Here is a 13,268-nt window from a genome sequence, read left to right on the forward strand (position 1 = left end):
TTTCATCATACATGTCAACCAGTGAAGTTTCAGCTCTGCCTGTCCTTGGCCTCTCTTCCAATGTACACTGTCACTGTGTCTGTTTCCATCTTGTCCAGCTGTGTATGGAACATTTCACCTAAACCCTGTTTCTTGTCTGCATTGAAGTAGCGATCCTTGTACCGCGCATTGAGCATGGTGGTAACACAGTAAAGAGAGAATGCCACCGAATCTCTTGCCTGTGTTGGCAATTTTGTTGAGCAGACATTTCAATACCATGACAGAGGGGATCACGCCGGCTGCAGACACAGTTGAGGAGCTTATTTCTCCAGTCAGTTGTTTGAATGGAGCTAGGAGTGTGTTCATGTTTCCAACATGTTTTCAAATGCCATTGAAATGGCAGCAGAGGTATGACAACCAGCACATTCATGAGCAGTACGAAATCCTCAATGACCCACTGTGCTGTCAAACTCGGCATGCACATTGGGCTGACATCGCTGGTCCAAATGTCAGTTGTGAAGCTAATAGCAGTGACGCAATTTTTTTTTTTTTTTAGCAATGACGCTGTGTAACTCTGGTAGAGCAACATTAGAAAAATAGCACACTTGGTAGTGTTTACCTGTGCCCGACCAGTCGGCGAAAGCCAACATCACCCACGACAGAGAACGGTTGATTGTCAAGGGCAATGAATTCCATTATCTTGGCGTTAATAGATTTGCCATTGAGTTGTCTCGCTGAAAATGTTCTTACTCTTTCAAATGACTGCTGGACTTATTGGCGGCTCGATCCACACAGCAGACATTGTGGGCTAGGTTAGGAATACTGTGTTGCACGTGTAGTGTCAAATGTTACGTGTTGTCATTATATAGGTATACATGTCAGCTTTGACATCGGTGTTAAACTAGACATCGGGCCGATGTTGGCATTTTTAGCTAATATCGGCCAATTTCGATATGTTCACTGATATCGTGCAACCTTAAATAATAATAGAATTCATATCATAATATTTATGCCATTTAGACACTTTTATCCAAATAGATGGGTGGATGGATGAAAACACAGTCGACAAAGACGGACAGAAAGCACAGACAGAAAGCTCACTTGTCAAACGATAACAAGCAATATAATAGGAGAACAAATATAGGCTAGATTGAAAACTGGACACTGTAGCACTCAGCCATTAGGTTAGCCACTGTAGCCCCCTACCACACCCAAACCTCTTCTTTCCCACTGGAGCCCCCTACCACACCCAACACTGTTCTCTCTATGACCAGTTTGGCCTACCATCCCTCACAAGCAGATTACAAATGAACTGGTTCACCCTTACTAACAAACTCTTACTGGCTAAGCCCCAGTCCTGTCCTTCTCCCAGTCCTTCTACAGCCTACACTCTCAAATCAAATCACACTTCATTTGCCACATGCACCGAATCACTGCTACAACAAGTGTAGACTTTACAGTGAAATGCTTACTTACAAGCCCTTAACCAACAGTGCAGTTCAAGAAGAAGAAAATATTTTTATATAATAATAAAGTACAAGAAGTTTTCACATTTTATTGGTCAAGTGTATCTAATTGCAAGGCGTGTATGCACGTGGAGGCATCACTCCTCCTCCAACTCCTCGAATGACAGTGAGTGTGTCCAGGCCACCAGTTTGTCCACCTCGTTCTCCCAGAGGTCCTGTTGCTGTCTGTCTTGTGCTCGACAGAGACCCCTGGTGGCCATGGAGTCTCTCTGCACATTCACCTGAGGGGTCAGCATGTCTACAAGGACACATAAATGATGGGCTCTGTCATTGCTCACAGTAACACACACCCACACACACTGAATTCATCATAGACTTACCTGGTGTTTTGTAGAGGAGGTAAATCTTTCTCATTTGGTCCATCCTCGCCTGTCTCCCCTCACTCACTGGTTTGGTCTTCTTAGGCTGGTGCACGGTACCATACATTAAGGCTCGGAACCTGTCACAGAGCACATCTGGTTATTATGGTTCTGAACCTGTCACAGAGCACATCTGGTTATTATGGTTCTGAACCTGTCACAGAGCACATCTGGTTATTATGGTTCTGAACCTGTCACAGAGCACATCTGGTTATTATGGTTCTGAACCTGTCAGAGCACATCTGGTTATTATGGTTGTGAACCTGTCACAGAGCACATCTGGTTATTAAGGTTCTGAACCTGTCACAGAGCACATCTGGTTATTAAGGTTCTGAACCTGTCACAGAGCACATCTGGTTATTATGGTTCTGAACCTGTCACAGAGCACATCTGGTTATTATGGTTCTGAACCTGTCACAGAGCACATCTGGTTATTATGGTTCTGAACCTGCCACAGAGCACATCTGGTTATTATGGTTCTGAACCTGTCACAGAGCACATCTGATTATTAAGGTTCTGAACCTGTCACAGAGCACATCTGGTTATTAAGGTTCTGAACCTGTCACAGAGCACATCTGGTTATTATCTGGTTATTATGGTTCTGAACCTGTCACAGAGCACATCTGGTTATTATGGTTCTGAACCTGTCACAGAGCACATCTGGTTATTATGGTTCTGAACCTGTCATCAGAGCACATCTGGTTATTATGGTTCTGAACCTGTCACAGAGCACATCTGATTATTATGGTTCTGAACCTGTCACAGAGCACATCTGGTTATTATGGTTCTGAACCTGTCACAGAGCACATCTGGTTATTAAGGTTCTGAACCTGTCACAGAGCACATCTGGTTATTAAGGTTCTGAACCTGTCACAGAGCACATCTGGTTATTATGGTTCTGAACCTGTCACAGAGCACATCTGGTTATTATGGTTCTGAACCTGTCACAGAGCACATCTGATTATTATGGTTCTGAACCTGTCACAGAGCACATCTGGTTATTATGGTTCTGAACCTGTCACAGAGCACATCTGATTATTTGAGAGTAAAACAAAAAGGAGCAATACGTTTCAATTTCTGAATGAGTGAGATGTTGCCTTTGTATAGCATGGTTTATAAACGAACAGTGAATTATGGAAAGTCTATGCAAAACCCAAATCATATTTAGGAAAGGCAGCAGCTATGGGAAATCAGACGTGTGTTTTAACCAGCAATCTTACAAGCCAAGAGGTAATCTCTTATTTATTTATTTATTTACTGCTCCTCTTCATCTTTCAGAGTTAACAGACTTACGTTTCACACTGTGTCCCCATGGGAGAGTCCTTGTCTGGTGTCCCATAATACATGGCAAAGGTCTCAACGCGCTTGATGAGATCCTCCAGGGCTGGAATACATCATCAGATTAGCCTGTTACACGCCTATCAGTGCTAACTCCTAATGAACACTCCAAGGTCATGAGGAGTGCATGTATTTAGATGGAAAGACATACATTCCTTCCTCATCCACGAGCCAGCTTTAGTGGTGGCTATCTTTGTCCATGTCTTCAGATAATCCTCAAAGGGGATTCTCCTCACAAGCCTGGAGGCATTACATTTAGCCATGGAACAGAGAATATTACACTGAACTGCCGTAACTACAGTAATCAAGAGTATAGTACTATCATGATACTATGCATGTGTCATGTCAAAAAAAAGAGGATAAACCAGAAGATAATACTGTGATGGCAGTGGCATCATTGTGAATTAACTAATCAATCAAGGGAAAACAAGATAAAAAATATTCAGGAAATGAAAGAGATGAGCACATGGAAAGTGGAAATATTCACTTTGCTCGTTATATATTTACATGCTCTTAATTCCATTCCTTCCTTACAAATGTGTGTGTATTTGGGTTTATGTTGTGAAATGGTTAGATATTGCCGCACTGTCGGAACTAGAAACACAAAGCATTTCGCTACACCCACATTAACATCTGCTAAACACGTGTATGTGACCAATACAGTTTGATTTCTCTCACCTGTTTTGTGAGTTCAACTGCACAGCTTTTCTGTTCCCTACAGGAGAGGTGGTGATAATAGACAGATCAAAAACAAAAAGGGGCTTCAACTGAATAACACATGGAGTTAACACACAGCTTTTTACAGTGACACATTCAAATGACCTGCTATGAGGTAAGGTCACCCAGTGGTGGTGGAGCGGAGTGTCACTAAGACTGAGCTGAGGAACACGGAGGCCAGTGGTGGAGCGGAGTGTCACTAAGACTGAGCTGAGGAACACGGAGGCCAGTGGTGGTGGAGCGGAGTGTCACTAAGACTGAGCTGAGGAACACGGAGGCCAGTGGTGGAGCGGAGTGTCACTAAGACTGAGCTGAGGAACACGGAGGCCAGTGGTGGTGGAGCTGAAGACCAGAGAACACAGCCCAAGCAGCTGAACTGTCCGCCAATGGGGGCCAGAGTGACAGCCAATGAGAAAGAGGTGGAGGAGGAGCTGAACTGTCCGCCAATGGGGGCCAGAGTGACAGCCAATGAGAAGGAAGTGGAGGAGGAGCTGAACTGTCCGCCAATGGGGGCCAGAGTGACAGCCAATGAGAAGGAGGTGGAGGAGGAGCTGAACTGTCCGCAAATGGGGGCCAGAGTGACAGCCAATGAGAAAGAGGTGGAGGAGGAGCTGAACTGTCCGCCAATGTGGGCCAGAGTGACAGCCAATGAGAAGGAGGTGGAGGAGGAGCTGTACTGTCCGCCAATGGGGGCCAGAGTGACAGAAAATGAGAAGGAGGTGAAGGAGGAGGACAAAGTAGCTGACAGCACTTAGAGAGGAGATGAGCATCACCAAGACTGATCTGCAGCTCCAGAAGAACAAGATGGAGGAGCTGAAGAGGGAGAACACAGTCATGGAGGCCAGAGTGTCAGCCAATGAGAAGGAGGTGGAGGAGGAGCTGAAGAGGGAGAAAACAGACAATATGTTCTCTGCTGGTTTGACTGATTCAGGAACTGTAGGACCATTCAATACTGAAACCCAACTGATCTACAAGAGAGTCATCACCAACATGGGATCGGTCTATAACCCAATAACTGCTATATTCCCAGCACCAGTGAGATGAGTCTACTACTTCAGATTCACTGCCTGGGAATACCATGCGAGTAGGCCTGTTCCATGATGACCAAAAAGTGTTGTATTTAATTATGTACGCACTGACCATTGTGGTAAGTATGTTTCAAAGGCATTGTCTCTAGAGCTGGACCATTGGGATGTGGTCTACATATGTCCCCCCTCAGGGAAAGGGCTCTATGACAGTACTAATAACTACAACACCTTCAGTGGCTTCCGGGTCACATAGGGAAGCACCGTTGCTGTAATGAACTCTGCTTTCTGATAGGAGCAGAAAGCCTCCAATGTTCCTCTCTAACCAATAGGAAGCATTGAAAAAGAAAAAGAATGCTGCCGTTTGTGTCTTTACTATAAACGTTTATGGTAATTATTGCATGTATTTCTGATCAACAACATTTTTGTTGTGCAAACTCACAATCCTATTACAATTGTACAATAATACTTTCTTTTTTACAGTGTAGCTTTGTAACGTAGCCCAATGTAACCAATAGCTAATCCTTGTACTTGGTGGTGCTCACTCACTCTCCAGTTCCTGGCTGGCCCTGACACATTCCAGCACCACACGGTGGTAGGTGGATGGGCTGGACCAGAGCATGTCAGCAGCTTCGGGGTTCACCGCTCCCTCCAGGACTGGGTTGGACAGCATGGTCTAGAGGGGACATAGAAGAGGAGACCATACAGACTTGATATTACTACACTACTACTGCTGTATGGGTCTATGAACACAGCAAGTGGCAGTGCTTTTAAAAAAATAGTATGTGATAGAACTATCTTTATCACAAACAACAAATTGCTGTATCCAACCTGGACTCAGAGGTAGACGTAGCATAGTAAACGTACATCTGGGACATTCCAATTAGTATGATATGTTATGTTTTGTATGGTGTTAATTTGTGGATGTCCATCATCCATTTCATATGATATGGTATGAATTACAATTTATGATATGTTAGCAATTGCAATTCCTACAATATGTTAATGAATTTGTTGTGGCTAATGTTAGCTAGGGTTAGGGGTTAAGTTTAGGGTTAAAGTTAAGATTTAGGTTAAAGGATTAAGGTTAGGGGAAGGGTTAGCTAACACTAAGTAGTTGCAAAGTAGCTAATAAGTAGTAAGTAGTTGCTAATTAGCTAAAGTGTTAAAGTTGTCCATGATGAGATTTAAACGCGCAACCTTTGGATTGCTAGATGTTCGTGTTATACACCCAGCCATCTGTTCCGACTAACCATCCTACTTTCATTTTTGTCTTAAGTAAACTTCTGTCTTATGCGGGGGCTCCCTAGTAGCGCAGCAGTCTAAGGCACTGCATCTCAGTGCTAGAGGCGTCACTACAGGCCCTGCTTCGATTCCAGACTGTATCACAACCGGCCGTGAATGGGAGTCACATTGGGCGGCGCACAATTGGCCCAGCATCGTTAGGGTTTGGCCGGCGTAGGCCGTCATTGTAAATAAGAATTTGTTCTTAACTGACTTGCCTAGTTATATAAAGGTTATGGTTTTAAAAAAATGTAACCATACCAAACGTAACATATCATATTCATTTTTGTGTCCTGGCTTTACGTTTACTTCTAGACCAGGCTGCTGTATTTCAACATGTGCAGTGAAATGGGTGCCAACCTGGATGCTCAGAAGAATACTGCTGATTGAGATGCTGGGGTTCCACTCGCTGTCCAGGCAGGGGATACATGGACTACCTGTGTCCTTGTCCACTTCGATCACAACAGACATGTACAGGGTGAAATTGAACACCTTTCTTTTATATGACACTTTCATGGACAATAGATATTACCAGCAACTCACCATTGGGGTGGAAAGGGATGGCGTTGAATTCGACAGTTGGAGGGACAGAGTTGTAAGACTCAGTGAAATGCAATGTCAGCAGCAAAACAGCACCTTATAGAATGGAAAGATTTGAAAACTAAAATTGCATTTTTTTTTTCTTCTAGAATGTACTTTTGGTAGTTCAGACACCCAAAGCCCTAAATGTAGACCGCATGTAATCATCATCAGTAGCTGATCATCATCATCATGGATATTATTTTGTGGAGGCTGAACATTCATGGCCATATCACACCTTCCCACAACGTGTCTTTCAGTCCCTCCACTTTAGCCTCCCATTCAAGCAGGCTGTGACTTACTGGCTTGGCCTCCACCCCCTTGTCATAAAAAAACAACAACTTTTAGTGCTTCACTGGTTATTTGAAGGTGACATGATTACACGCTTGTTTCCTGTGAGAGATTTTGTTTTTGATGAGCACACAGAATAACCTAAAATCTTAAAATATATATGATGGATACATAAAACATAATTGTAAATAAAGTTCTAAAAACTCACTTTTAGATTCGCTGTCTGCAGTTTGAGGTATTGGTTTCGCAGCAAGAAGTGAGCGTGGGTGTGCATCGTTGGATTTCACTCGGTCCTTCACAATTTGACAACTGTATGTGCGAATATTTCATAGAACAAACGCATGCTTTCATAGTCTGAAATGATAAAATATTACACTGGCGCAACGCATAGACATACTGTTTTCCAAGAGAACAATGGAGCAAGGTGATGTTATGTTTTGAAGCTGTTGTCAAGCAACATGTCGGTCAATTTGGTGGGAAGAACAGCTTTGTATGGAGCCAATTTCACTTGCTTCTCGTGTCGCTATAACAAGCTCCGTATTAAAAGGGGCAATCTACGATTGCTACATCCATGTTTTGACTTAAATTAATGATATTCAACCATTGATTCTTGAAGAATATAACTTATTAATGCCTCATGCCATTAGTTCAACTGTCTAAGCCCATCAGAATCCAAAACATAACCTTGTTTTACTTCATTGTTTAAAGACATCGTAATTGTAAACACACTGTATAGCTTCACATATAACTTAAACTATAATTTTGATCTTATTGATGGTCTGACTTTGCATCTGTAGCTCTGTCTATGAATTTGAGATTGGTTCTCCGTCTCCATTCCTAAGCCATTTACCTATAAAAAAAAAAAGTTGTCGGGTTGGCGCGTCGATGTTGTTTGAACTGCAGGTTGCCTTTTAAATCACATTATATGAACACCGAATTTATACGTTTTCCTGTTTGGGATGCATTTTTCACTTGTTTCATTTTTATTATAGAATTATTTAGATTACTCATTAGGCTACCCATTTATGAAAGCCTCCATTCTTTATACCTTGTGGGATTTGACTAAAGGACAACAACTAAATAAGAAGTTGATCATGTTTTATTTTTGGTACAGTTCACTCTTGCTCAATTTGAACCTGAGTGGTGAGTGTTTTGAGTTGGGCTATATCGCACAAAGATGCAATATTGCACAAAGATGCTATATCGCACAAAGATGCTATATCGCACAAAGATGCAATATTGCACAAAGATGCTATATCACACAAAGATGCAATATCGCACAAAGATGCTATATCGCACAAAGATGCTATATCGCACAAAGATGCAATATCGCACAAAGATGCTTTTGATAGAGGGTAAAAGGGTAATCTAATTGAAGATAGGATGGGGGAAAGAACGTGTAGTTTGAGTATTTTATTAGGAGGGGGCAGGGGGTGGCAAGGGACAATCATGTCAGCATCACATGGCACACATACACACACACGGACATAGGTTATGCACTAGTATGTAGCTACATGCTCATGTTCTATGATGATCTCTGAATCATCCTTTGTCTGATGTGGATCCTGGAAGATCTTGTTGGGGTCTGTCTCGTAGCTGTCGACGTAGACCCAAACTGTTTCACTGTTTCCCCCCATACTCCCTGTTCCACTGAGCCTGTAGATGACTCGTGAGCCATCGGTGAATATTATCCTCAAGCCCTGCAGATAGGGAAAGGGGGATACCTAGTCAGTTGTCCAACTGAATGTATTCAACTGAAATGTGTCTTCTGCGTTTAACCCAATAGAGAGACAAGATTAGCCAGTTAATAAAGTTCATTTTTAAAAGTATTGGAGACTCCTACAGTAGCTACAGAAGATGATGTCATTCTTATATTCTATAAGTCCAAAGTGACTTATAGCAGGTCCAGTTCTGTGAGCACCCCAAAACAGCCAACCCCCATTCCCCAGCTGGTTTCTGGAGACGTGCCTGTCTACGGGGTCAGTGTGTTCAAAGTTGTCGGCCCTCTCCACCTGATAGAGCTTCTCACCCAACTGCGAACCTCTGGTTTATGAAGGCCCTCTCCACCTGATAGAGCTTCTCACCCAACTGCGAACCTCTGGCCTATGAAGGCCCTCTCCACCTGATAGAGCTTCTCACCCAACTGCGAACCTCTGGCCTATGAAGGCCCTCTCCAGCTGATAGAGCTTCTCACCCAACTGCGAACCTCTGGCCTATGAAGGCCCTCTCCAGCTGATAGAGCTTCTCACCCAACTGCGCACCTCTGGCCTATGAAGGCCCTCTCCACCTGATAGAGCTTCTCGCCCAACTGCGAACCTCTGGCCTATGAAGGCCTTCTCCAGCATCGTCAGCTCCAGATCCTCCATCATCTGAACGGCCGCATCCAGGTGGACTTCCTCACAGTCATACCTGCCCAAGACAGCACAGCAGAAGATACAACCAGGAGCTTTGGCTGCATTGCTTGCCTGCCTCTTCTGTTTCTGCAGCCCAACTCCGTTTGTAATTTGTTCAAGAAGGAACAGGCTATTGACTGCAAGGCACTTTGCATAGTGTCTCTTTGACTTCATTTTCAGCTTGTTATACAACTCAAGGTTTCACTCAGACTTCAGCACTTAGACTACCTTAACGATAACTCCCTGGCCCCGGAAAAGTCTTGTGGCCAATCAGAAATAAGTTCTCTGCAATGATATGCTTTGACCACCAGTGGTCCTTACTGTGATTCACACTGTCCATTGCTCACCTGGTAAAGACTTTTCCTGCCCAACTTCTGCCAGTGGTCCTTCATGATGTCATCCACACTCTGCTTCCTCGCTGCCAGGATGGACCGCCACGCCAGCGCGGCCCAAAGTCCATCCGTCTCACAGATATGGTCAGCATCTGACATGATAGATACAGTGTAGGTTTGGTTGAGGTTCTCGCTGTGTTAGCCACCTCTTCTTGTAACTAGTTCCTGACATTTGGAGTTATTGATGAGCTACCTGTTCCCGAAACTCTCTTCTCCATTTGCCTGCGTCCATCAGGTTGCCAAAGAACTTTCACCCCGTGGGGGTCTTGAGAGCATCCTGTCGGGCTGTATCACCGCTTGGTACGGCAACTGCTCCGCCCACAACCGTAAGGCTCTCCAGAGGGTAGGGAGGTCTGCACAACGCATCACCGAGGACAAACTACCTGCCCTCCAGGACACCTACACCACCCGATGTCACAGGAAGGCCATAAAGATCATCAAGGACAACAACCACCCGAGCCACTGCCTGTTCACCCCGCTATCATCCAGAAGGCGAGGTCAGTACAGGTGCATCAAAGCTGGGACCGAGAGACTGAAAAACAGCTTCTATCTCAAGGCCATCAGACTGTTAAACAGCCACCACTAACATTGAGTGGCTGCTGCCAACATACTGACTCAACTCCAGCCACTTTAATAATGGAAATTGATGTAAAAATGTATCACTAGCCACTAAACAATGCCACTTAATATAATGTTTACATACCCTACATTACTCATCTCATATGTATATGTATATACCTTACTCGATACAATCTACTGCGTCTTGCCTATGCCGTTCTGTACCATCACTCATTCATATATCTTTATGTATATATTCTTTATCCCTTTTACACTTGTGTGTATAAGGTAGTAGTTGTGGAATTGTTAGGTTAGATTACTCGTTGGTTATTACTGCATTGTCGGAACTAGAAGCACAAGCATTTCGCTACACTCGCATTAACATCTGCAAACCATGTGTATGTGACAAATAAAATGTGATTTGATTAGATTTTTACCCAGGATCATGTTACGGTCCTGGAAAAGGACCTGGAAGGTCTGGCACACTAGATTCCTAACCTTCCATGCATGGCGTTCTAGACGGATCTTTATGTGGTTCTCCTTCAGTGCAGCAAAGTCAAAGATGTTCCTCGGCATGTTGGCATAAGACTCTGCCGAGTCCACTATCTCCACTGTGAGAAGACAAAGATCCTCAGGAATCCAAGTTGGGAAACAGTTGAAAGAGTAAACACAGAGGCAATGTTCTGTGGCCAGATTCAATCAAAACCAGAACCTATGCTGTTTAAAAAAGTCACATTGATCTGGCACTGCAAACTTGTAATGTTTTTATTAGTTTTTCTATAGTGCAGGTTGTATTGAGATCTAGCCTAAGTATGTAAGTGACGTTTTTTCTATTGCCTGTGTAACGGATGTGAAACGGCTAGCTTAGTTAGCGGTGGTGCGCGCTAAATAGCCTTTCAATCAGTGACGTCACTTGCTCTGAGACCTTGAAGTAGTTGTTCCCCTTGCTCTGCAAGGGCTGAGGCTTTTGTGGAGCGATGGGTAACGATGCTTCGTGGGTGTCAGTTGTTGATGTGTGCAGAGGGTCCCTGGTTCGCGCCCGGGTATGGGCGAGGGAACGGTCTAAAGTTATACTGTTACACCTACTCTAAAACTGCCAACAAGGAATTCTGTTTATTTCCTTCTATTCAAACATCAGGTACCTGTTTATTTCTCCAGAACTCTTGTCAGGTTGATGTGAGCGATGTGTTTGTGCTCACCTGTGAAGGGTTTAAACTTGTTCTCCAGTTCAAACATCTGTTTGCCCGGGGTCGCCAAGTCTACACGGAGTTCTGGGCACATGGCGTACTCCTTTATGGATCTACTGATCAGGGATATTTTGTTAGCGACTGCCTCCTGGGCCTAGGTTGGTTCAAACAAAAGCATGACATCATGTTGTTACACAAGGACACTCATTTGTGTTGATCTTAATTGTGCTGCTCTAGTCTATTCAATTGTGCTGCTCTAGTCTATTCAATTGTGCTGCTCTAGTCTATTCAATTGTGCTGCTCTAGTCTATTCAATTGTGCTGCTCTAGTCTATTCAATTGTGCTGCTCTAGTCTATTCAATGGTGCTGCTCTAGTCTATTCAATGGTGCTGCTCTAGTCTATTCAATGGTGCTGCTCTAGTCTATTCAATTGTGCTGCTCTAGTCTATTCAATTGTGCTGCTCTAGTCTATTCAATTGTGCTGCTCTAGTCTATTCAATTGTGCTGCTCTAGTCTATTCAATTGTGCTGCTGAAGTCACCAATTATTGATATAGAATGACATTGTATCAAAGTGTCACATCTGCATCACTGAGCATGATACTTGTGGGAAATGTCTCTATCTTATCTTGTAATGCTCTTGGCTAACAACCTTTCCTACTGGTCCCTGTTCTCTAGTTACAGTATCTCCATTAGCAGTGTTGAACTTGATGCCAAAGTCTCCATTGGATCCCTCAGGGGTTGTGACTGGCAGTGAGGATGATACCGCCGATGGCCTTGTACTTCCTGATCACACAGGAAACCGCCTGCGTGGATATGATCCCGTGATGACCAATCACGAGCTGACCAACCTGCCAAGATGACAGGTCTTTCAGGTTAGTATCTCTGTTGTGGTCACACATTTTAGCTATTGAAAAAAGCCACTATGGCTTGGAGTTATACACATTACATGCATTTTATTCAATATTCACTTCTGTATTTTAACATGAGAAATCCATAGGCTATGGTTGCTGGTGGTTATACCTAGCCAACCGAAATATACTACAGTCATTGTGGTAGAAACACATTAAATTTACTACAGTCACATGAAATATACTACAGTCACATGAAATATACTACAGTCACATGAAATATACTACAGTCACATGAAATATACTAGTCACATGAAATATACTACAGTCATTGTGGTAGAAACACATTAAATTTACTAGTTACATGAAATATACTACAGTCACATGAAATATACTAGTCACATGAAATATACTACAGTCACATGAAATATACTACAGTCACATGAAATATACTACAGTCACATGAAATATACTACAGTCACATGAAATATACTACAGTCACATACAGTCACAAATATACTACAGTCACATGAAAAATAGTACTACAGTCACATGAAATATACAGTCACATGAAATATACTACAGTCACATGAAATATACTACAGTCACATGAAATATACTACAGTCACATGAAATATACTACAGTCACATGAAATATACTACAGTCACATGAAATATACTACAGTCACATGAAATATACTACAGTCACATGAAATATACTACAGTCACATGAAATATACTACAGTCACATGAAATATACTAGTCACATGAAATATACTACAGTCACATGA

At 43.1% G+C, this 13,268-nt stretch overlaps 1 protein-coding gene and 1 pseudogene across 1 annotated transcript; both read right to left on the reverse strand.

Moving 5' to 3' along the window:
* Positions 1-1,528: 1,528 nt before the first annotated feature.
* LOC112227163 (ubiquitin-conjugating enzyme E2 U) lies at positions 1,529-7,773 on the reverse strand. Its single transcript, XM_024392034.2, has 10 exons — positions 7,307-7,773; positions 7,046-7,127; positions 6,772-6,864; positions 6,589-6,680; positions 5,494-5,620; positions 3,881-3,917; positions 3,354-3,442; positions 3,158-3,248; positions 1,826-1,944; positions 1,529-1,743 (listed from the first exon to the last, which is right to left on the reverse strand). Exons 1-10 carry the CDS (start codon positions 7,370-7,372, stop codon positions 1,583-1,585), a joined length of 957 nt encoding a protein of 318 aa, XP_024247802.1. The 5' UTR covers positions 7,373-7,773; the 3' UTR covers positions 1,529-1,582.
* An 824-nt stretch (positions 7,774-8,597) lies between these two features.
* On the reverse strand, positions 8,598-12,528 carry LOC121841174 (annotated as a pseudogene).
* Positions 12,529-13,268: the final 740 nt, after the last annotated feature.

This window comes from Oncorhynchus tshawytscha, linkage group LG28 (genome assembly GCF_018296145.1).
Source record: "Oncorhynchus tshawytscha isolate Ot180627B linkage group LG28, Otsh_v2.0, whole genome shotgun sequence".
Taxonomy (NCBI): Eukaryota; Metazoa; Chordata; class Actinopteri; order Salmoniformes; family Salmonidae; genus Oncorhynchus; species Oncorhynchus tshawytscha.